General features: G+C 43.8%; 1 protein-coding gene across 2 annotated transcripts in view; it reads right to left on the bottom strand.

Annotated features, from left to right (window-relative positions):
- GUCA1C (guanylate cyclase activator 1C) overlaps positions 1–26,329 on the bottom strand; it is a gene marked incomplete at its 5' end in the record, with an annotated part of 87,447 nt that overhangs the window by 28,503 nt on the left and 32,615 nt on the right. For both annotated transcript variants that reach the window (XR_014563648.1, XM_083737491.1), the window contains one exon: positions 1,527–1,676. Coding sequence is in view for 1 of the 2 variants with exons in the window: in XM_083737491.1 (XP_083593617.1) it covers positions 1,527–1,676 (150 nt within the window). The remainder of the gene's footprint in view (positions 1–1,526; positions 1,677–26,329) is intronic.

Raw genomic sequence — 26,329 nt, 5'->3', positions numbered from 1 at the left:
TTTTTATAAGAATACAAAGCTGAACATGAATGAACTGCAGCTAAAGTATTATGTTCATTTTTTACATGGTCTAGTCCTTCCCCTGCCCACCCCCCTAATATTTCTAAAAGGGTCTCTTCTCCAGTCTTCAGAGAGTAGCTGGAAGTGGGGAGGCAGAAAAAAGGCCCTCCTTTCCTTCCCCTCAGCAGCTTTATTCTGAAATCTTAGGCGCAGTACTGCGCCCAGAGCTCAGAAACTGCTCGCACTAATGAAATTCCCTGTTGCAAAATGCCCCTAGAACAATGGGAGTTTCAAACACTGCTGCTTTGTCCAGCTCGTAGACTTCCCACAGACATGTGGTCGGCCACTGTGAGAACAAGATGCCGAACAAGATGAGTCATTGGCTTGATCCAGCGACTCATTTTACGCTCTAATGTTGATCTACTTGTCAGAATTTATGGAAGGGAAAAGTTGTTATGTACTGAGTTGAATAGGATCCAAAATGCAGCAGTCTGATTGGTCCTAGAACAATAGGATTCAGAATGCAGCAGTCTGATTGGTCCTAGAACAATGCAGCAGTATGATTGGTCCACAGGAGCCACCCAATCCAGCTCCAGGTGGAAGTGAATCCACAACCTGATTGGCTTACAGGAGAATCCCAGAATTAGCCAATCACGTGGGGCCCATTGTGTAAATCAGTGTTTCCCAACCTTGTGCCTCCAGATGTTTTTGGCCTACAACTCCCATCATCCCTGACCACTGGTCTTGCTAGCTAGGGATGATGGGAGTTGTAGGCCAAAAACATCTGGAGGCACAAGGTTGGGAAACACTGGTGTAAATAATGTATATAAAGCAGATATTGTGGGGGAACTTCCATTCCTCCTCACCACTATGAGCTGAATAAAGAGCATGAAATCCACTCTCGACTCTGAGCATATTTCAAAAGTGGAAGGGAGCTCTTTTTTCAACTTAATGTACTTTCTTAGGACATTTTCACAATGCCCCAGTTCTGGCTGGGGCTGATGGGAGTTGCAGGCTCCAGGCTGGGGAAGGCTGATACAGAGCCATGCTAGGGAAGAGACATTGTGGGAAACTGAATCCAAACACATAGAGCTGCTGAGAGTGCCAGTTCAGAACCTTTATTCAGAGCACAGCTGTCAACATTTTCCTTTTTTTAAGGGAAATTCCCTTATTCCAAATAGGATTCCTCGCAAGAAAAGGGAAAAGTTGACAGCTATGATTCAGAGGCACCTAGTGTGGGTATCAGCAGTGGGGCCTGACAGCTACCCAAGGATGCCTGGTGCTGGCACCAGCCTCGTGTAATTCCCTCTCTTTCACCACATTGGGGACAGGGAGATCTCATTGCAGGCCCATGTTCCCCTTTCCCATTGATTTCTGGAACAAAAGAGAAGCCGTGAGTGACCGTCTAGCCAGATAATGACTGAAACAGGCAGTGAACTACAGCCAAAACATCAATAGGTTTAAATAATTGATTTCCCATAAAACGCTTCATGGCAAATATATGCTAACATATACCATTCCCTTACCGTGAATATGCTTAAGAGTTCTCTTTTGTCAATAGTTCCATTCCCATCAGCGTCATAGAGTTTAAAATACCATTTCAATTTTTGGTCAATTTTTCCTCGTATAACCAGATTTATTGCAGCTATAAATTCCAAGAAGTCAATAAACCCATCCTAAAGAAGAAAAGAAAGATAAGTTTGTAGCATGTATAGCCCTTAATTTATTCTGGCAATAATATTAATAAGGGGCTGGTCTGCTGCAAAGAGAATACAAGCTTAACTGAAAGCATCTTACACTGAAATCCTCCCCAGGGCATTCAAAAAAATGTGAATATATCAGTTCATACAAAAGCAATACAGAAAAGCTTTAACACATAAGGGCATGTTCTAACTGGTGACATTAAGATACTCTCTTTTCCTCTTCAGTGATTATTTCTTGTATAAACGATCAACCTTTTGTTCTTGGAGACTTCATAGGCAATTGGTTTTTCACACAAGAAATGCACTATTGTTACTCATTTGTTGTTGGGAGTCGGATAGCTGGCAGTTCTACTACAGGGATACCTCATTTTCTAAACAATCACACTGCAATATTTTGTCCCCAAGAAATAACATTTATTTTCAAGGAAAAAACAGTTGTTACTATTGCCATTGTCATGTCAAATGTAGTTGCTGATGGCATTGTCGATGAACCATGCTATTTCCTGCATCTTCGCCATGCCTGCAATATTTTGTGACTTTTTTTTTTTAAAAAAGAAAGTTATACGATGGCAATTTATTTGCATTGATTTTTTTTATTTGATAAAGGATGATTTCTCTCTCTGTACTACTGCTTCAGAGTGTCCATAGAGTCTGAAAAAGAAAAAAATGATGAACCGCAGAAATGCCACTGCGTGGAGTAGAGCTGTCCATTGCAAAAATGGCAGCCCTGTGTCAAGTCCCTTAGCCTGTGTCCTGATGTCACCAGCCAGTGTTTCTTCACCTTGTTATGCAGAGGTTGGGAGCACACATATCTTAATGGGTGTGGCTGTGTACCACAAGGCCACATGTCAAGCCTTGCCCCCATCCATATGTTTGGTGCACATGAGAAAGGGATCTACATGCTTTTATGTTTGGTGCACGTAGAGATCTCCTATGTGGAGAAGGGATCTTAGCTCAGTCAGGATCTATGTGTGTATGTCATGCGTTCCAGAGAATCCAGACACACAGATGTCAAGGGGGCATGGCCATTTAATGCATTGGCAGTGAGGGCAAGATTACCCCACATATCTTTATCACACACATGCACACACACATGCATTCTTTGAATGCACAATGGGCAATATGAATGGATCACAGGAAGGTGCCTTATACCAAATCAGATCATTGATACATCTTGCTCAGGATTGCCTAGCAGCTCTCCAGAGTTTCAGACAGAGAATCTCCTCACCCTACCCTTCTTCAGTACCAGCAGAGTCGCATCCCAATGCTTGAAACAGTTACATCATCATGCAAAAAAACACAGCATTTTTAAGATGGCTGAACGTGAGTAAATGCCAAAACATCTGTTTTGTGTGGACTGGGTATCTCACTCATGTCTTTGAGCAGCATATTCCACAATGAATAAAAGGCAGATGGGGCCAGCAGGCTATACCATCTAGATCAGACAATGTCTCCAGATGTTGTTGAACTACAATTTCAACCCTGTGATATGCTGAACGAGATTTTACTAATGGGTGGAGCCAGACACAGGGATACCATTTTCAGCCACCATCCCTTACCATTGGTCTGACAAAGTTCCAACAACATTTGGGAGACAGGTGGGGCAGGTTTCCTATTTCTGATCTATATAAATTCTTGAAATTCTGGGTTAAATCACTGCTCCAGTATATCAGTTTAATATACATTGCTCACTTTTCAATTCACTGAGCAATCTCCCTTTTCCATTCACTGAGCAATTGCCTTCTTTTTTTATTTTGCGAATTGCCGTACAATAAAAAACAACAACAGTTACAGATCTATCACGTGTCGTTGTTGCACTATATGATTGGAAAGAAGTGATAAGCATTGAAAACAGATAAGCAGCAAGTAAAGCAACACTGTAGTTTCCTATGGATTATTCCAGCCCTTTGGTGTCAGTGACAGTGTTCTTTGCTGTGGACTCTACCCTTGCCTTTCTGTTATGACCACCTGCAGACCTTTCTTAGACAGTACATCCACCTGGGGCACTTGATTCAGCCCTGTTGATCACCACAGTTCCAGTGCATTGCTGTTTCCTTCCACACATTCTCCTCAGCGGTCCACACAGTGACACAGTCTAGATGGCATGGCATGTCTTGGAGTTTTTTAAGCAGAGGTTGGCTGGCCATCTGTCATGGATGATCTAGTTGAGATTCCTGCACTGCATGGGGTTAGACTATAGATGACCCCTGGGGTCCCTTTCAACTCTACGATTCTATGAAATTCATCCTTAATAAAGACAGATTCATTTCTTTTCAAAATGTTTGATGGCAGCTGATTTTGTGCTCAAAAGCTATGCTGAATGAACTAAATGATTCAGAAGACCAGGAAGGATGTTCCCATTCAGCACAGATACCATATAGTTTTGCTTTAGGCTTCTCTCATTTCTGGAGGAACCTCCACATGTTCACATGGAGTAGGCAGTGAAACCACATCCACCAGCCTACTGCACCATGCAGCAGCCAACTTTGTCTCCTAGTCTCTGCTCTCTACACTTTTGGGAACTCCATTTGACCAAGGTTCCTCATACCACAGAGGGCCTGCTTTTTTGTATAATTTTCACACTTAACTCCCCTTTCCAAAATAAAACACGTGTGTTGGGGGAGCTCTGGAAAGTCATAGGGATGTGTCCCACTGCCGCCTTGATGGGTTGACAGAACAAATGTCTAATTTCACTAGTAGGTAAAGGTAAAGGTACCCCTGCCCATACGGGCCAGTCTTGCCAGACTCTGGGGTTGTGCGCCCATCTCACTTAAGAGGCCAGGGGCCAGCGCTGTCCGGAGACACTTCCGGGTCACGTGGCCAGCGTGACATCGCTGCTCTGGCGAGCCAGAGCCGCACATGGAAACGCCGTTTATCTTCCCGCTGGTAAGCGGTCCCTATTTATCTACTTGCACCCGGAGGTGCTTTCAAACTGCTAGGTTGGCAGGCGCTGGGACCGAGCAGCGGGAGCGCACCCCGCCGCAGGGATTCGAACCACCGACCTTTCGATCGGCAAGTCCTAGGCGCTGAGGATTTAACCCACAGCGCCACCTGCATCCCTAATTTCACTAGAATGAGACATAAAACAGGCGCCCAAACTAGTAAGATGTTACACAACAAAACAGGATGCTGTTACTGATGGAATTTGGATGCATCAGCAGAAGCCTGAACTGAACACTGAATCTCTGCTGGAGGAGCACACTTTATTTATAGATGCAATCTCACTTAGACTCTCCGTTTGGAAAATAAGAAAGCTGAATTTATTAAAGGAAATACAAGTGTGATAAAGCGGATCCTAGTTCTGTCTAAAGAGGATGCCTGTTCTCAGCAGGAGACACACACAAAGATATTTCCTCAACCCAAGGGGTGATGAAGAAGGGTGGAATAGGAAATGAGATCAGCAAACCCTTCATTCCATTTGTGCCACATAAAATCATAGAATTGTAGAGTTGGAAGAGACCGTGAGGATCTAGTACAACCCTCTGCAATACAGGAATTTCACCTAAAGCATCCATGCCTGATCGCCATCCAACTTCTGCTTAAAAAGGGGAAACTACCTTCCAAGGGAATCCATTCCACTGTCTAACATTCCACTTCCTGATGTTTAGTCAGAATATCCTTTTAATTTGAACCCATTGGCTTGGGTCCTATCCCCTGGAGCAGGAGAAAACAAGCTGGCTTAATTTTCTGTGTCACAGCCCTTTAGGCTCAAAACCTGAGTGATGTTTGTTCCAGTTCAGCGGTAAACAGTGGGTTTTCCCAGGGAAAGGATCAGGACAAAAAACAAAACCCCACTTGGACCTATGCCTAGAAATCACTAACCTGTGCCTAGAAACCACAGGAAAAAAAGAAGTGTGATGACCCCCCTGAGAGTATCACCTGAGAGAAGGCAGCAGCGGATTTAGGGCCATGCAGGCAGTTCCCCCCCACCCCACCCCCACAGGGTGCCAAGCTGAGGGAGCACAAAATTATTATTATAAAACCTATTTTTATATGTGTATCTACTGAAATCCATAAAAAGCAACTGTACTAAAAGGAATTATTGTGAAAATAAGAAATTTCAGGGAGGGACACCAAATTTTACTCTCCTTGAGCTTGCCGGGTTACCAAAGCCCATTTCTGGGAAAGGTTAAAAAGGTAAAGGGACCCCTGACCATTAGGTCCAGTCGTGACCGACTCTGGGGTTGCAGCACGCATCTCGCTTTATTGGCTGAGGGAGCCGGCGTACAGCTTCCGGGTCATGTGGCCAGCATGACTAAGCCGCTTCTGGCGAACCACAGCAGCGCACGGAAATTACCTTCCCGCCAGAGCGGTGCCTATTTATCTACTTGCCCTTTGACGTGCTTTCGAACTGCTAGGTTGGCAGGAGCAGGGACCAAGCAACGGGAGCTCACCCCGTTGTGGGGATTTGAACCACCGACCTTCTGATCGGCAAGTCCTAGGCTCTGTGGTTTAACCCACAGCGCCACCCGTGTCCCCTGGGGAAGGTTAGCAGAGGTTAAAGGGACAGTCTAGGAAGCCTGGAGGTTCCTTTCTCTATATGCCTTCTCCCCATTCAGCCCCACTAGTCTTCAATACAAGGTGAGTTGCACCCCAGTGCTTGCAACAACTACACCATTACCCAGCATCATGACAAAAACAAACAAAAATTTGCTGAAAATGAATAAATTCCAAAACAGAAAAGGGCAGGGGTTAGATGGGGAAGGAATTGATTTGTCACTGAGCACTAGTTCAGGATTGGACAATTCAAAGTATGAACAAAAGCAAATAGTACTTCTTGATATATAAAAAAGGAAGCCACCTCTTGGTGTAAATAAAAACAACAACAACAAATGTGAATAATTTGGGTTCCGCTATGGTTCCGCTCAATTCACTATAATGAAAAATCTGTTTGAGGGTTTATACACATCTTTGAGGTTCTATTAAGTCTGTCCCTATAGATACAGGTAAACATGGGAAATGGTGTTGAACAATTTCTTGCGCCTTTCCTGGAAAATAATTACGCACAGTTTTCTGCTAGGATCATTAAGCTGTAGCATATCAACCAAGTTTATCAATACATAGGGTGACTCCCAATGCTGTCCACCTACTTGTGCAATGGGATTTCTGCTCTCCTTTCTGCAGCAACCCCTCAAAAATTGGAGGCCCCCAACCATCATTAGCAATTCTGCAGGTGTGAGAGGGCTGGGGGGGGGGGGAGAGATGAAGCCAAAACTGCATTGCACAAGTGGATCCTTGCCTATGCTATGCTGGATGTCACCCATTTTATATAGCCTTCCAAACCTTCCTGGCCCTCTTTCATTAGTCTGATAAACCTGGTTCTGGACAAAGGCATTGAAACAAATTATTTCTCCAGAATCTTACAACTGCATATTCAAATTATAACTACATATTTTCAGTACAGTAATCTGTAAAAAAAAAAAAAAAAGTATTTGGTGCTTACAAATCTATTAACATACCTGGCTAAATAGGAGGTTCAGCCAAATTCATGAAGGACATTACTGGTGATTTTTCAGTATTTATAAAAGTGCACTATATAAGTCTATCTTTTATATAAGTGCACTATATAAGTCTATCTTTTATATAATTACATTTAAGGAGAGGAGGGTGATCTCACTGGGCCAGAAAGCATGCATCAGTACACCCTTCGAAGTTGAAGATACATATGCACTAAGTGACCAAAAAAGAGAAAAAAACTCAACCCTTGAAAATAGACTATCAAACTATATTAGACTTGTATACTAACATGACATCCAATGGCATGTGGTAAAATGGTATCAAGCATCCTATATAAATACTCAGATGTGCCAAAAACGAAAAAAAAAGATGCAGACAATCACAGAAACATTAGGAAAAGAAAATGGAGTCATTTGAAGTACAATAATTCCTAGTACGATGTACAGTGGTACCTCCAGGTAAGTACTTAATTCGTTCCGGAGGTCCGTTCTTAACCTGAAACTGTTCTTAACCTGAAGCACCACTTTAGCTAATGGGGCCTCCTGCTGCCGCTGCACCGCTGGAGCCCGATTTCTGTTCTTATCCTGAAGCAAAGTTCTTAACCCGAGGTTCTATTTCTGGGTTAGCGGAGTCTGTAACCTGAAGCGTATGTAACCTGAAGCGTAGGTAACCCGAGGTACCACTGTATGCCTATCCAAGAGGACCTTATTCATGTAACTAACAAACAAGCAGCTCAGTCTTATACATTTTTTTCTCAATCTCGGAGCATGATTTGAAACTATGGTTGGGAGTCTGAGGCAAACTAGGGTTAATGCAAACACAGAAAGGAGGAAGAGCAGAATGTGTGCAGATAAGTTTGCAGTGCCTGAAGCACATTCCTGAGTGCCAGATTTTTATATCTGATTCAATGTTCTTTGTTCAGAGAATTTCTACAGTTGTGGTTTCATGAAGATAACAATCCCTTCTGTGCTTATAGGCCTCTTCTGGGGCTTCCATTCCAGGAACCTTCAGGCAAGAGGCTGTTCTAGTCTCCCCCAATCTGGCACCTTCCAGATGTTTTTAGACTACAGCTCCCATCAGCCCTAGCTGATGGAGAATGACGAAGAGCGAGAAAGACATAATTTTTGGGCACAGGGCTTGTCCACACTTCTGCTTGTCGCGTGCCTAAAAAGCACGGGGTCAAGCAGTTTCCCCCTTGTCCTGCTCCTTTCCAAGGGAAAAACCACTCCTTAGTGATACATTGGAAAAAATGGCAATGGTTTTCACCAGGAGGTAGGGGGAAGGAGCAGAAGAGAAGTGTGGATAAGCCCACAGTACAAAGTCAAACAAATCTGTCACTACAGAATTCTGACAGAAACTCCAAATTCTGCCTTTTGACCACTAGGTGGCAACAACATGTCCATATGCTCAGAAGGCTTTCATGCCATCCAAATGGAATCCTGATGGACTTCCGGAGGCGGCGCGAAACAGCAATGGCGGTCCTCTTTGCGCTGTGAAGAGGGGCTCCGCGAAAAAGGGTCGTCCGCTGCGGCAAAGCGGAGACCCATCAAGAAAAACCGCAGGCAGAGTGAGCCTGCGGCCGTGGGACTCGGCGGGCGCCTGGAGCTCCCCCAGAAGCTGTGAAGGAACCTCGTAAGAGGCTCCGGAACGTGAAAGGGGGAGCGGCGCTGTGAGTTCATCGCTCTTTTCGTGGAAGCAAAGCCGCGCTGCTGCTGCTGATGAGCGCTGACCTTTCTTCTTGAAATTATCGGAATTGGAGCAACATACCCGTGAGTAAGGGTCCTAAATTTTCCAACTAAATTGAAGAAATTCGGCCGAAAGCGGGAGGCGAGTAACAGGAAGTCCGCCTTCCGACTCTGCTAATCAGATCAAAGCAAGGGCTCGGAAACGAGCTGAAGTATTTAAAAAGGGATTGTTAAAGTGGAAGAAAGGGTGCATTGAGAGACTCTGTATTTTGAAGCTAAAAAGGAAAAGAACTGTGGTTGTATAGACTTTTATTCTTTAGAACTATCCTCCAATCTTTGGGCTAAACGGGGCTGAAAGAGATAACCCCGTCACCGGGCTGCCAGTGCATAGAAAAAGAACTGTCAAACTGCTGTCAAACTGACGATATTGTTGCAGAGATCGAAATTGTTGCATAGACTGAGATACTAATATTAAACATTGTTACATGGACTTGTATTGATACTTTATGGCTGGATTTTAAAAAACTAGAAGTCCTGGAAGCCTTCCTTTTGCGTTTGGGAATTATTAAACTCAATATGGGGAATTGAGGAACTTCAATGGCGGAAAATAGTTCCTTTCTTTTTTGAAGCTTTGGAATACTCCCCCTATAGGACTGTGGAAACATAGTTGCATGGGAACTGAGTTTTATTGAAACTTTTCGTGGTTTTTTTATTTATATTTGGGACTTGTTTTTCTCATGGGACAAAAGACCATTTGACCTTGAACAGAGGCAGGTGTGGAATGAGCGGCACAGGGAGAACAAGAGCAGCTAAAGCTAAAGATAAAGAAAAAGAGAAAAAATCTGGGCAACTTTTGCAAACAACTTTAACTCATCATCGCAGATCATCTGTCCCAACTGTGCTGACAGCACAGGAGGTGGAACTAGTGCAGCCTGCTGCAGAAGACATGGCAACTGGAGGATCTGAAACAGTTTTAAAACAAATTTTGGAACAATTGGCAGTCTTAAACCAAAAAGTGGACAATCAAACATCAAAGATTGACCAAGCTACATCCTCTATTGGCAAACTAACTGAACAGGTTTCACAGCACACTCAGGCAATTGAGAAATTGCAAGGAGCTACGGCAGAAAACTTTAAATTAGCTGTGGAAGCTAACCAAAAAGCAGAACAGGCGAACTTAAAGGTGGAAGAAATTAAAGGAGAGGTGAGACCTTTGAGAAGGCAAGTAGGGGAACAACAAGCCTATCTGGCATTGGTTGAATTGAAGAGTAAAGATAGTAATCTCAGGATAAGGGCTATCCCGGAATTGGAACAAAATAATTTAGAGGGATTTTTGACACTTTTGTTCACCAAATTCTGGGGAATTGAGGAAGGAAAGGACTTTAAAATTGTGACAGCCTTTAGACTGGGAAAATCAGTAAAGAAAGATAAGCCCAGAGACTGTTTGGTTGCTCTGTGACCAAATTGTTGAGACACAACGGAATTCCCTACAGGTGGGAGTTTCCACAAGGACTTTCATTTACTTACAAAGGAAGGAAAATAAAGATTAAATCACCTGAAGACCAGCAGAAGTTCCTACACGACCACGAGGAGGACCTGCAAAAAGGAGCTGCAGCTTCTTGGCCTCCACCACTACCGGGACCATCTCCAAGAGATATACCACCAGGACCAGCATTACCTCCCCCGGGATCGGGAGGAAGCTTAGATACCCCATTGTAGAACCTGTCAACTGATTCAGGATGTCTCTGCAGCTTCTTAGTTGGAATATAAATGGCGGAAATTCCCCGGAAAAAAGAAGGAAAGTTTTTCACATTTTGAAAAAGGAACAATTGGACGTTATCTGCCTACAGGAAACACATGTGACAAGGCTCCATAGAAAAGTGTTAATTAACAAAAGACTAGGCCAAGAATTTACTTCTTCGGACAAAGTTAAGAAGAGAGGAGTGGTGATTTATGCAAAGGAGAGCCTGTCACCGAAATTTTTATTTAAAGATGAACACGGCCGAATTTTGGCGATTGAAATACAGACACAAGGAGAAAAAATTTTGATATTAGGAATATATGCTCCAAATGAGGGAAAGTCGGAATTTTTCAGGAAGCTGCATGAGACCATGCTGGATTATTTGGATTATAGCAACATCATTATGCTGGGTGATATGAATGGGGTTGTCTCTGTACATATGGATAAGTCACAAAGTGCTAACATATCGAAAGACGGCAGACTTCCCAAAACTTTTTTTGAAATGACAGACAATATGGACTTAGTGGACATCTGGAGGGTTAAGAACCCTCTAGGGAAAGAAGGGACTTTCTTTTCTGAGGCTCATCTGACATGGACACGAATCGACCAAATCTGGACAACTAGAGGACTGGCACCTAAGACTAGAAAAGTGGAAATCTGCCCAAAAACCTGCTCCGACCATAGTGCTTTGAAAGTGGAATTGAGACTTAACACAACCGGTACCTTTAGATGGAAAATGAATGACACCTTATTAAGAGATCAGGAGATTGTGAAGAAGGCCCAAAAAACCTTAAAAGACTATTTTGAGATAAATTTGAATACCACCGTGGAAAAAAGAACAATCTGGGACGCAAGTAAGGCAGTTATGAGAGGGTTTCTAATACAACAAAACACAATTAAGAAAAGGCTCTGGAATGAAAAGAAGGAGAAGATATTGGAGAAAATAAGAGAAGGAGAGAAAAAATTAAGATCTAGGCCTAAGTCGAAGGACGTGTTAAGAGAAGTGAAATTCTTCCAGGCGCAATATTCAAAACTGATAAACCAAGAGGTGGAATGGAAAATTAAACAAATGAAACAAAGATCCTTCGAATCGGCGAATAAGTGTGGGAAACTGCTAGCTTGGCAGTTGAAAAAGAGACAAAAGCTTAATACGGTTACAAATCTAGAGATCGAAGGGAGAATGGTTCAGAAACCCGAGGAAATCAGAAAGTGCTTCCAGAGGTATTTCAAAGAACTTTATACACAAGGGCCGCAAAAAGCCTCAGAGGTGGATCAATTTCTAAAAACTAATGGATTACAAAAAATACCCCTGGAAATGAGAACAAACCTGAACTGTAATATTACACAGCAAGAAATTGAAAGTGCCATTCAAAATCTTCAACTTGGCAAGTCCCCAGGCCCGGACGGCTTAACCTCCAAATATTATAAAGTTTTAAAGGACTATTTGATACAACCTTTGATGGAGGTTTGCAACCAGATAATGGAGGGAGGGAGGGCACCGGAAACGTGGAAAGAGGCTTTCATCACATTGGTACCTAAATCAGAGACTGAAAAGACCCAACTTAAGAACTACCGCCCCATCTCACTCCTAAATGTGGATTATAAAATTTTTGCAGATATTTTGGCAAATAGACTTAAAAAAGTATTAAATGAAGTGATTCACAAGGACCAGGCTGGCTTTCTCCCTGGTAGGCATTTGTTTGACAACACAAGAAACATTATTGACATTTTGGAACTTCTACAAACAAATCTGAATACCAGAGCGGTTTTGATTTTTGTGGATGCAGAGAAGGCCTTTGATAATATTTCTTGGATGTTTATGAAGAAAAATCTGGAAGGGATGGGAGTGGGGCCGGGGTTCGAAAATGGTATAGAAGCAATCTATACAGAACAAAAAGCTAAATTGATAGTAAACAATGTGGTGACAGAGGAGTTTAAAATTGAAAAAGGGACACGCCAGGGGTGCCCCCTATCCCCCCTATTGTTTATTTCAGTCCTGGAGGTGTTGCTAAATATGATTAGAAAGGACCGGTTGGTCCAGGGGATTGAGGTCGGAGTGAAACAATATAAATTGAAAGCATTCGCAGATGACGTGGTATTAACACTTCAGGAACCAGTCTCCAGCACTAAAAGAGTGTTAGAATTAATTTCTGATTTTGGTCGGGTGGCGGGGTTTAAGTTAAATAAGCAAAAAACCAAGGTTTTAGCAAAAAATTTGACAGTTACAGAAACAGATGAGTTCTCTAAAGAAACGGAGCTGAATGTGGTTAAAAAAGTAAAATACCTAGGGGTGTACTTGACCTCCAAAAACTTGAATTTGTTTAAAGATAACTATGAGAAATGCTGGTTAGAAATCAAAAGAGACTTGGATATATGGTCAAGACTGAAACTTTCCTTGTTAGGCCGAATAGCTGCTGTAAAGATGAATGTATTGCCGAAAATGTTATTTTTGTTTCAGGCCCTACAGATCGTGGACAAGGTGGAATGTTTTGGAAAGTGGCAGAGGGATATTTCTAAGTTTGTTTGGCAGGGCAAAAAGCCCCGAATAAAGTTTAAAATATTAACTGATGCGAAAGAAAGAGGGGGATTTGCCCTGCCAGACTTGAGGCTATATTATGAATCTGCAGCCTTCTGCTGGTTGAAAGATTGGATTTTATTGGAGAACACTGATGTCCTGGATCTGGAAGGGTTTGACAATGCGTTTGGGTGGCATGCATATTTGTGGTATGACAAGGTCAAAGTGCACAAACTGTTTAAAAACCATATTGTCAGAAGAGCAATTTGGAGGGTCTGGATAAAATACAAAGACTTATTGGAGAGTAAAACTCCGAGGTGGCTCTCACCGGTGGAGGCTAAGGCACGTAAGAGACCCAACATGGAGGCCCATTGGCCTAAATATTGGGAAATAATTGAAAAAACTGGAGACAATTGGAGGTTGCTAAGTTTAGAGAAATTGAAAACTAAGGTACGAGATTGGTTGCACTATGCGCAAATTCAAGAGGTATTCAAAATAGATCAAAAAGTTGGATTCCAGGTGGAAAAATCGAAACTAGAGACTGAATTGTTAGAGCCAAAAAGTAAACTACTTTCGAGAATGTATAACTTGCTGCTTAAGTGGAATACACAGGATGAGACAGTCAAATCCGCTATGATAAAATGGGCTCAGGATGTGGGGCATAACATTATGTTTGCAGACTGGGAAAGGTTATGGAACACCGGTTTGAAATTCACGGCATGTACTGCCTTGAAGGAAAATATTATGAAAATGGTATACCGGTGGTACATGACCCCAGTCAAGTTAGCCAAGATATATCATCTGTCTGATAACAAATGTTGGAAATGTGGAGAGGCGGAAGGGACATTCTTCCATCTCTGGTGGACCTGCCCGAAAGTGAAGGCCTTCTGGGAAATGATCCATAATGAACTAAAAAAGGTATTGAGATTTACCTTACCTAAAAAACCAGAGGCCTTCCTTCTGGGCATGGTGGACCAGAGAGTGCTTAAGAAGGACAGAACCTTTTTTATGTATGCTACCACAGCAGCAAGGATCCTGATTGCAAAATATTGGAAGATACAAGATTTACCCACGCTGGAGGAATGGCAATCGCAGTTGATGGACTATATGGAACTGGCTGAAATGACTGGCAGAATCCGAGACGCGGGAGAAGAAACAACTGAGGAGGATTGGGAAAAGTTTAAGGACTATTTGAAAAAACACTATAAGTTGTATGAATGTTAAAAAAAAAAAAATGCACCTTTCAGGAAATTCTAGCTTCAGCAAATGTAAGTTATTGGAATGAAAATTAAGACACAAGAATTCAGAGGTAAAATAATGAAATAACTTTATTGTGTTTAATATAAGATATATAAGAATTGTGCGACAGTAAAATTGAAAATAGGGAACATGATAAAATGGAAGTTACAATAAGTTTTGAAATAAGTTAACAAATTGCTGATGCTTTATAAGACAGAGAACGCAGGGTTCGGAGGATGTGGGGAAGTCCTATAGAATAGAAGGAAAAAGATTATGGAAACTTGTTATCTATACCCTATCTTCTTATAACCATTCTTTATTCTTTTTTCTGTATTTCTAAAAAGCAATAAAAAAATATTTAATAAAAAAAACCAAATGGAATCCTGATCTTTCATCAAGTATTGCCCATAGACTTCCAAGCTTATTGTTACATCCTTGAGGGCTAGAAACCTGAGGGATGATCCAGTCCATATACAGGGGGCTGGGAGATATGCAGAGAGGAGGTGTCTATGTTGGAGAATTCTTCATGCAAGAGGAAGAAGGTATCAACTTTTCTAGCTTCCCAGGATGGTGAGATATTTGCACCTTGCACCAGATTCTGCATTTCTGCAGTAGGACTGCAGCGTCATGGAATATGTACGGTCTTGCGATTGGATGCTATATATCGTAGAATGTGTGTATAAAGGACAATCCCAGAAAGAGCTACCACTTTCCCTGCCACATTCGGGCGCACATTCTGTGACCGTCAGTGGGATTTTTGTAGAATGAAACCCCTGTAAAATGGCTGTAAAATTGGGTAGGAACAACCCCACTACTTACAGCCACAGTCCTTCAAAGCCCACGGTCCTTGTTCACAGCCTACAGAGACAGTTGTGCCCATAAAAAAACAAAATGGGACATGTGAGATTAGAACATTATGCAAGGGTTAGGTAACAGGCACTGGAAGCTGGAAGCTTAACAAGGTTGTTATCCTTTTATATTTAGAGTAGCGTTGATAATCCCCTGTTCAAACTGCAGTTCTTTCCCTTCTGATAGCCTAACCGAAACTGATACATAGCACAGGCGATCCCAGTGAGACTGCTTAGAAGCCTGGGGTGTGATTTTTGTGGGGAAAGGGGTTCTTCCCATGGTCATAGCTGTCAACATTTCCCTTTTTAAAAGGGAAATTCCCTTATTCCGAATAGGATTCCTTGCAAGAAAAGGGAAAGGTTGACTTCTATGCCCATGGTCCTAATGTAAACAACCCACTTACAGCTGCTCTTAGCACTGCGGGGGGTGGGGGGGTGGCAATGGGGCAGGAAGGACCAGAACAGGATCTCTTGCCTTCAGGTTTTATAAGACAAAAGTCCGTACCCACCTGTAAAGGGAGAATTGCTTGGTCAGAGCTTAAGAATCTTGAGATGGTTTTCTTGAGATCGGGTGTGGGGAACCTTTGACTCTCCAGCTGCTGAACTACAACTCCCATAAAGCTTGGCCCAATGACTAGGGATGATGGAAGTTGTAGTTGTCCGGAACTGCAGTCCGGAGCAGGTCAGCAACAAAACACTCAGTGTCAGTGAAGTTAGCTCTTTATTCAAAGAACCCAAAACAGTGCAGGCCTAGTGCAGCAACTGTTCCCAGTAGGTCTTGCCCCAGTGAGGCAGTTGTGAGGACTGAAGGTCTCTGCCTTCCCACCACTCTCTAAGATTCTTCCTCCCGGGTCCTCCCCCAGCAACCTGAGGCTCCTTTGTCTTATCTCTCTTTGCTCTGCTCTCTTCATACCTCTTCAGGTTCTGGGAGACCAGGAGGGGAGAGGAGCTGGTTGCGCCAGGAAGGGGAGACTCCTTGGATTCTTCAGCAGCCTGTCTCAACTCTGTCTCCTGCCCCACCTCCTCTCCAGCCTCTGAATCAGGACTGTTCTTTGCCCCAGCTTATTCCTGCTCACTGTTGTCTTTTCTGCTGCCAATACATCCTCCTCCCAGTCTTCTCCCAGTCTTTCCCCTCTGACCACTCATTGTCTTCCCACCACCAATCCTCTGGCTCTGAGCCTTCTTCCCCTGGAGGTTCCTTTGGGGGTTCCCCAGCTGGTGCCTCCCACCACTCCTCTGCATCTGGCCAGTCCATGTTGTTTTGTTGTTTAGTCGTTTAGTCGTGTCCGACTCTTTGTGACCCCATGGACCAGAGAACGCCAGGCAGCTCTGTCCTCCACTGCCTCCCGCAGTTTGGTCAAACTCATGCTGGTAACCTCGAAAACACTATCCAACCATCTCATCCTCTGTCGCCCCCTTCTCCTTGTGCCCTCCATCTTTCCCAACATCAGGGTCTTCTCCAGGGAGTCTTCTCTTCTCATGAGGTGGCCAAAGTACTGGAGCCTCAGCTTCACGATCTGTCCTTCCAGTGAGCACTCAGGGCTGATTTCCTTCAGTATGGAGAGGTTTGATCTTCTTGCCGTCCATGGGACTCTCAAGAGTCTCCTCCAGCACCATAATTCAAAAGCATCAATTCTTCGGCGATCAGCCTTCTTGATGGTCCAGCTCTCACTTCCATACATCACTACTGGGAAAACCATAGCTTTAACTATACGAACCTTTGTTGGCAAGGTGATGTCTCTACTTCTCAAGATGCTGTCTAGGCCTGTCATTGCCCTTCTCCCAAGAAGCAGGCGTCTTTTAATTTCGTGGCTGCTGTCACCATCTGCAGTGATCATGGAGCCCAAGAAAGTAAAACCTCTCACTGCCTCCATTTCTTCCCCTTCTATTTGCCAGGAGGTGATGGGACCAGTGGCCATGATCTTCGTTTTTTTGATGTTGAGCTTCAGACCATATTTTGCGCTCTCCTCTTTCACCCTCATTAAAAGGTTCTTTAATTCCTCCTCACTTTCTGCCATCAAGGTTGTGTCATCTGCATATCTGAGGTTGTTGATATTTCTTCCGGCAATCTTAATTCCGGTTTCGGATTCATCCAGCCCAGCCTTTCGCATGATGAATTCTGCATATAAGTTAAATAAGCAGGGAGACAAAATACAGCCTTGTCGTACTCCTTTCCCAATTTTGAACCAATCAGTTGTTCCATATCCAGTTCTAACTGTAGCTTCTTGTCCCACATAGAGATTTCTCAGGAGACAGATGAGGTGATCAGGCACTCCCATTTCTTTAAGAACTTGCCATAGTTTGCCGTGGTCGACACAGTCAAAGGCTTTTGCATAGTCAATGAAGCAGAAGTAGATGTCTTTCTGGAACTCTCTAGCTTTCTCCATAATCCAGCGCATGTTTGCAATTTGGTCTCTGGTTCCTCTGCCTCTTCTAAATCCAGCTTGCACTTCTGGGAGTTCTCGGTCCACATACTGCTTGAGCCTTCCTTGTAGAATTTTAAGCATAACCTTGCTAGCGTGTGAAATGAGTGCAATTGTGTGGTAGTTGGAGCATTCTTTGGCACTGCCCTTCTTTGGGATTGGGATGTAGACTGATCTTCTCCAATCTTCTGGCCACTGCTGTGTTTTCCAAACTTGCTGGCATATTGAGTGTAGCACCTTAACAGCACCATCTTTTAAAATTTTAAATAGTTCAGCTGGAATACCATCACTTCCACTGGCCTTGTTATTTGCAGTGCTTTCTAAGGCCCATTTGACTTCAATCTCCAGGATGTCTGGCTCAAGGTCAGCAACCGCACTACCTGGGGTATACGAGACATCCATTTCTTTCTGGTATAATTCCTCTGTGTATTCTTGCCACCTCTTCTTGATGTCTTCTGCTTCTGTTAGGTCCTTTCCACTTTTGTCCTTTATTATGGAAATCTTTGTACAGTCCATTCCATGACAGGTCAGCAACACCTGGAGGGCCAAAGAGTCTTCATGCCTGTTTTAGATACAGCACTTATTTCATCCCTATATTCCCACATGGGCAAGCGATGGCTTAGCACTGCCCTAAAATCCTGTTCTTCTTGGTACCATTTCCTCTTTCTTCCTTTGGCTTCATGGTCCTCTTACTCATCAGGACTCTGATGTTGGCTCTTGTGATCTCACATGATGTTATTGATGTCATGACACCACATGTGATAAAGTCACAGATGCTCATAAAACCAAATCCACAGTCAAGATTAAATTGCAGGGTGGGCAAATGATGCTGAGGGTTCTGGGAGGAAAGGAGAAGGTTCAAACAAGCACTGCAAATAGGCAGCATCCAGGGAACAAAAAAGGTGTGAAAGAGCAGTGAAACAGTGCAGATGTTCAGCCGGTTTACTACTCTGATCAGCTACATATAATAGTAATAATTAAAAGTTTATTATTATTATTGCCCACGCTTCACCATAAGATCCCAGGGTGGATGAGAACGATATAAAAATATAGATTAATATCAGTTAAAACAAGTCTCAAAATGTGCTAACATTGAAACCAGCGTATATTAAGTGCAGCCCTAGAATAAAAAATCATTAAATAGACTGTGTGTTGTAGTAGAATTCTGGCCATCCCTGTTACCTTGGTTAAAAACCCCCAACAGGGCTACTGTTTTTTAAATGATCTCCATTATCACAGCGTATATCATTTATCTACAGTGAAAGGATGAAAAGCTAAGTCACAGCTTCATGAAGCTTATAAACCTGTCAGTCTTCCAGACAGTCTGGGCATTTCTAACCAAAAGCTTAGACCACTAAGCCAACCCCTCTGCCTTTTAAAACACTTCTTAAGAAGCATCAGCAAGATAGTGGGAAGAGGTTAATATCAGGTCTGGCCAAGGGCTGGATTCCCACAGCTTAGAAAAAGTAATCCCACCTTTCATTACCAAATTTATTTGAAAAACGAGATTATCGGAATGAATGTAAAAATTCCACAGGATTGCAATTCCTAGATATGGCAAAACTGGCCATCTAGTTTTGTTGCCAAATTACAAAACCGTATTGTTATTGTTATTTTTAATTGCAAACAATGCTGGACAAATGTGCTGTGACAGATGTGCCATTTAATGCCAATGTTTCTGATAGAATTTAAATATGCTGAAGATTGTACACTTGAGTATTATCAAGAGCCCCCAACAAACATATCATATACCAAAGGATGAGAACAAAAGGGAAATTGAACATATGTGAAATTTAACTGAAGTCTTTCTCTTTCCACTACACACACAAATATATATCTGGATGAAAAGCCTTCTTTTCTTCCTAATACTGCTGGAAAATGAGCTCTAGAAATGCTGGTCTGGTTCACAAAAAGCCAGACTAAAGGCATAATCTGGCCAGCTGAGGCGTCTCATCAGAGCTGGGTTGCAAGAACCTCAGTTTGCGTGGAACATAGCTGGCGTGAAATGAAATGATTTTACTTCTCTTACTTTAATTGTGAATCTCAGTGTTTTGTTTTACACAGCTTTTGTTAATGATAATTTGAATTCTGTTTTGGGAAGATATTTAGATTTGGAAAGGTGGCTTAAAAGAAGGGCCTTAAATAAATAAATACATTAGACAGAGGTGAGGTACTCCTTGACCTCACTATGTTAGCAGAGATCAACCTGCATTGGACAGGTAGTGAAATGTCTTTTAGCAGTGTCTGTGGTAGCTTCAAAAATCCTGGAGAAATGGTAGTTGGAAGTGTTAACACAGATGGTAAACAATGGATGATAAATTGGTGTAGTAATGCTCGTCCCCAACCTCTTGCCCCTCCCTTCCGCTGTCTCTGCTCTCCGGCCAGACCAGGACGCCCAGGACAGGGTTGGCGGACGAACACTACGTTTTTGCAAAACAGAACAAACAAAACCCGGTAGGGCTGCCACCACTCCCTCTTGTCCAGGGGACCCAGAATCACAACCCAGGGAGAAGGCTGTGACCCGTTAGCCTGGCTGTCCCCTTCTCTACAAGCTGTATCCACAGACTTGCAGGCAGAAGTTCTACGGTATAGCGTAACCAAGCGTAAGGCTAGGACTTAGCTATTCCCTTTTGGAAAGGCACACAACTAAAACAGTTTCATCTTTAAAATGTTTATTTTAAAATAACATAAGAAACATGCTAAAATAGCAGGCACATCTTTTAGAACGTTACAGGTAAGAAAACAACAAAGCTACATAGACTAACTAAGATTACATACTTACAACTCTAACACAAAGATAGGATAGTTGTTGTTCCTTAAGCCTCTGCAAGTAGAAGACGATCGAAGATCTCCATTTCAAAAGATGAATAGCGGCCTATTAAGCTGGAACCATAGAGCCGGGCATCTTTGCGATTTGCAGGGCAAAGGCAGAGAGGCCAAGAGCAGAGGATTCTCTGATCTTTTATTTCCAATTCGCAACCTGCGTCGTAACTTTCAAGCCAATCATAAACTCAAATTATTTTTTGAATGCACCAATGATCGGCTTGCTAGTCTATCAATTTACCTCTTGACAGCTGGGCCAATTTGGAATTCAAACTTTTAAATCAAAGGGGTTCCTCCCTTCCGCCAGAGACACATTCCCAGGCAATTCAAGGGCAGATAACAACACTGGGAGGGGGGATGTTTACATCATTGAACTCAGGTGTTAGATCCTTCATTAATCAAGACATCCTGGGTTCTAATAAACCTTTCAGCTGAGGAGTCAGTTGTCTAGAATTTTAAAGATACACAATTCCGTTCCCAGGGTCCTTGTGGCTGACGAAACTCCCACAAGGCTTCACTCTCCTTTGCTTGGCCAAAGAATAATTTTCTAAATATTCCTACTTTACTACACCCTCCCCTCTAGAATGAAATTAAGGGTAAAGTCCCCTAATTTCATCAAAGAAAATTATTTACACACTGAGGTAGATCATCCGGTCCAGGGGGCTTTAGCAGCTTTTAAAACCATACATCACTAGCAGCACCCCCTTAATCCGATATTTACACAGTTTCATGGCACAGATTGGTACATTCTAGACAAAGTATCAGCAACAACGTTGTTCTTTCCTGCAATGTGAGGGGGTTACACAAACAGCTCTGGATCAATACCACAGGCACAGTAAAAAAAACTGTGAAATAACAAAAAACTTCCTAACCGATGTTCTGGGTAGGGTAAATGAAGATGACCCCTCGAAAATATCTTTTGGGAAGCCTAAAGATACAAAAATCCCTTGTTCTCCACCTCCCAAGGCGATTAGCAAAGCAAACTCAAGTTTCACATACAGTTTCACAGTATCAGCATGATGGTCTCTAAAAGAGTCAAGCACCTTTTGATATTTCTCCTGATAAGGCACAGAATCAAAGGCACTAGGGTCAGGCCAGTAAGCATCTAACCTCAGGGGAAGACTGGCACAAGTCGAAGTTACAGCACAGTCTCCTTTCTCCACGCTTTGAATCACTATCTCCAAACCAGAAAGACCTTTGGGTTCAACAATGAGACGGTCTTTTCCCTGGGGCAACCATTCTTTGTTCAAATACACCACGGGTTGCCAACTTCTCTCATTGTCCAAACCTTCTCTTAATCCTATTTGACTAGCGTTGGTTTGCATTTTAAAGGGACGCTGAGGGCTATGGGCTAGGTTCACCCAAAAACTTGCAAGGGCTTGTTTTAGCCATTCAAAGGTTCTCAGGCTTCGATGTAAAATCCATTCCAACACACCATGGATTTCTGCCTTCTGGGATCTAATGTTTCCCAAGCCCAATCTGAATTCTAAGGGAATCACTCTTCCCTGAGCAAACTGACATTGATATACCTTACTGGTCAGGTTGGCATCTTGCAATCGCGCCAAGGCACTCTGCACATGCTTAAGCTGCTCTGGCCACGATTCAGAAAAAATCAACTCAACCCTTTCCAATCCCTCCCATTTTCCTCTGAACACTCCCAACAGATTTTGAACACAGGGATTGGGCAAAATAGAATTCCAAGCAAAACCAAAACCATTTTTGCTCATACCATCATCGTACTGGTTCCTAGGACTGAAATTCTGTAAAAGACCCACCAAATTCAATTTCTTCCTAACACAAACATTTGCATCATAAAACATCTTTTGAAAAACAAAAAACACGTCGTCTGGGTCTTTAAAGTCCTTGAGCTGTGGGCAAAGAATTTCTTTGTTAAACACATCAGCGATAAACTCAGTCTCACAAGGGAGAATTTCCACAGCTTCTCGGCAACCTAGGAGAGAATGATCAAAAAACTCAAAACTTTCTATAGCGTCTTGACTTGGCTGGACAGACCCCCCTGCTTCTGCTGGCCTCTCAGCTTTTGGCTGGCCAGACAAGCTGACATAGTTCACAGTCTGTGTTGCTTGGGGGTTTTCATCAGGCTGCTGGGGAGAAACTGTATATTTCAACACACTTTTCTCCAAAGTAAAGTTCACACAACCCTGGGGTTCAGGAACTGGAACACAAAGATCCCCCCCAAAGTCCTTAGAGGTAACCAAATCAACAGTTGTAGATTGTGGAATTAAATTTCCACCACCAGGCTTACTCTTTTGGAAATTGGGCTGGTTCCACTGGGACAAAACTTTTGGTAGAGTCTCAGTAACAGAGTCTATACTTCGAAAAGAAGGCACAACAATTCGATGGATCCTGGGGATTACGTCAGACGCTGAGCAGGGCTGATTAACACAAGGAGTGGCAATGCGTATCAAGCCAACCCTCCTTCCCACCAATTTCTCAGGTGTTGCAGTTTCAGTAGCTTTGGGAGTTATAGCATTAGGCACCAAACTTCCACCTTTCCCACCCGGGACAAAGCTCTCCTCAGCCCTCAAACCTTGAGGTGTTGTTCCCCAGTCCTCCATTTCAACAGAAGCATTAAAGTTCTTACTAGAGTCCACATCCAAAACAGGTAACTCTCCCTCCCCTCCGGGTTTTCTATTCAACCCTGTCTCAGGCTCCACTGAGTTTCTCCCTGCCTGGGATGGGATGGGGGGAGTTGCTACAGTTACCGGATTCCCATTCAGCTGTTGTTGCAAATAAACTTGGAACCCAAGATCATTCCCAACCAAAACTGGGCTTTTGCAAACTTCTGGATCATGAACAATTACCAGATGGTCCCCGCTGTAACCTTTGTATTTAAGGGGGACTATTGCTGTGGGCTGCAAAATTTCTTCTACCCCATAAGGACTGATTTTTAAGGGTCTTTCCTGCATCTGACTAGGCAAAACCAAATCTTTTGAGACGCTAGTGATGTCAGACCCAGTGTCCCGGTACGAGTTCACAACAGTTTTATTGATTTCAATAGGAGCAGAAAACTCCAAGTTCGCCCAATTCACATGGGGTGATTTTCGAGTTCCCCGGGTGCAAACAGGACCCACGGTGATACTAGTTTTTTCAGGTTTGTTCCCAACAGGGGTCACCTCACCCTCCTCCTCCGGAGCCAAGCTCTCCGCCGCTCCAGATTTGGCCGGCCCCTCCTCCCAATCTTCTTCCTGCTGCTGTATCATGCGAACAGCAGGCGTGGAGGTAAGGACGGTGGACTTTTTCCCAGCCAACTGGGGACATGCTGCTTTCATGTGCCCCGGTTTTTTGCAAAAGAAACACAGTCCAGAACTCGGGGGCACTTTAGCACGCTCTCCCCCAGCTGCAACAGAGTCTGTAGCAGGTGTAGACAATCCCTTGCTGGATTCTTTAATGGGGGGGGCGGTCCTTCCCGATGACGCTGTAGCTTTATACATATTACTCTGTCCTTTATTAACAAGATGGGTGCGGTTCAGCCAAAAAGATTCGGCAAGAGTAGTAGCTTCTGCTAGTGTCTTTGGTTTTTTATCAGCCACCAGGCTAACAATTTCAGGGGGCAGGGAGCGCATTAGTTGTTCAATCAGCATCAGCTGTTTGATTTCTTTCACATCCTCCACCCCTTCAGCCGCCAGCCACAGTTCGAAATTTTGGGCCATTTTTGCAGAAAAAACCGCAATGTTGTCAGTAAGCCCACCCTTTTCCACTTTCCTGAAAGCTTTACGATAATGTTCAGGGTGCAAGCCATGCCGCTGCATGACTAGCCTCTTGAAGCTTTCATAGTCATTTATTTCTTCCAAAGGGAGATGTCCCATAAGTTCTGACAAATCACCACAAACTAGGGGCCGAAGCACAGCCATGTAAAGTTCTGGGGCTACGCCCATGTCCCGGCACGTCACCTCAAACAAATTTAGGTAACTAAGGACATCAGTGGGGGGGTGGTATTTCTGGAACACCTTCCAGTTGAGATTACTTAAAGTCAGTCCTGGAGGGGACTGTTGATTTTGATCTCCCCCCCTCCTCGGGACTAGTCCATACCTCGGCGCAGGCACAGGAGGCAGTTGCCCCTCGGCACGTAGCTGCTCCGCTGCCGTTGTTGCGTATCCACGCAGGGGTCTCTGGAAGTACTCCTCCTCCTCTGCCACGTACCTTCGCGCCGGCACGCGCACCTCTCGAGCCGCAACCGGCGAGTAGACTCTGCCTGGGCTGAATGAGCGCTGTCTCACCTTCCGACGGGCGTCAGGCGCAAGCTGTTCCCGACGGCAGTCTCCCACAGTCACATCCTGGGACTGCTGTGGCAATTCTTGATAGTCAGGTGCCATCCGGCTAACTCTTGGTCTCATGAAGTAGCCCATCTGGGGAAACTTCTCCCGGCAGCGGAATCCACCGTTCACCGGATCACGAACCCACTCAACATCATAACTCTCCGAAACATCCATTTCTCTGGGTTCTGCATAAACAGAATAGTTCTTCCTAGGACGGGTGGAGGCCCTCACCGCCTCCACCTCCTCACGAGGAGATAACTTTTGTTTACCGGGAGTGCCCCTCCCTCCGTCCACAATGCAGGACTCTCTCTGACCCTTCCGGATCACGCTGGCATCCACCAGTTCTTCCTCTGACCCTGTTTCCGAGTCATTTGAAAACCAGGAAGCGGATTTCACTCCAGGACTCACAGCTTCAGGGGGTTCGGTTTCCACCGGGAGAGAGCTGTCTTCTCCCTCTCCTCCCCATTGATCTAAAGTTTGCAACGATTGCTGCTGCGAAGTTGCGGAACTGTCCTCCATGCTCCTAACTATCACTATCCAAAAAAACAAACCACCTGTAACCCACAAAAGATTCGTGCCAAGTTTAAAAAATCAAAGTGCCTTTCCACGGGAAGTCCAATCCCACCACGCTGCCAACATGTAGTAATGCTCGTCCCCAACCTCTTGCCCCTCCCTTCCGCTGTCTCTGCTCTCCGGCCAGACCAGGACGCCCAGGACAGGGTTGGCGGACGAACACTACGTTTTTGCAAAACAGAACAAACAAAACCCGGTAGGGCTGCCACCACTCCCTCTTGTCCAGGGGACCCAGAATCACAACCCAGGGAGAAGGCTGTGACCCGTTAGCCTGGCTGTCCCCTTCTCTACAAGCTGTATCCACAGACTTGCAGGCAGAAGTTCTACGGTATAGCGTAACCAAGCGTAAGGCTAGGACTTAGCTATTCCCTTTTGGAAAGGCACACAACTAAAACAGTTTCATCTTTAAAATGTTTATTTTAAAATAACATAAGAAACATGCTAAAATAGCAGGCACATCTTTTAGAACGTTACAGGTAAGAAAACAACAAAGCTACATAGACTAACTAAGATTACATACTTACAACTCTAACACAAAGATAGGATAGTTGTTGTTCCTTAAGCCTCTGCAAGTAGAAGACGATCGAAGATCTCCATTTCAAAAGATGAATAGCGGCCTATTAAGCTGGAACCATAGAGCCGGGCATCTTTGCGATTTGCAGGGCAAAGGCAGAGAGGCCAAGAGCAGAGGATTCTCTGATCTTTTATTTCCAATTCGCAACCTGCGTCGTAACTTTCAAGCCAATCATAAACTCAAATTATTTTTTGAATGCACCAATGATCGGCTTGCTAGTCTATCAATTTACCTCTTGACAGCTGGGCCAATTTGGAATTCAAACTTTTAAATCAAAGGGGTTCCTCCCTTCCGCCAGAGACACATTCCCAGGCAATTCAAGGGCAGATAACAACACTGGGAGGGGGGATGTTTACATCATTGAACTCAGGTGTTAGATCCTTCATTAATCAAGACATCCTGGGTTCTAATAAACCTTTCAGCTGAGGAGTCAGTTGTCTAGAATTTTAAAGATACACAATTCCGTTC

The sequence above is a fragment of the Podarcis gaigeae genome (assembly GCF_964106915.1).
Source record: "Podarcis gaigeae genome assembly, chromosome: 4".
NCBI classification, from domain to species: Eukaryota; Metazoa; Chordata; class Lepidosauria; order Squamata; family Lacertidae; genus Podarcis; species Podarcis gaigeae.
The sequence above is the reverse complement of the archived record's forward strand: the minus strand, read 5'-3'. Positions and strand labels throughout refer to the sequence as shown.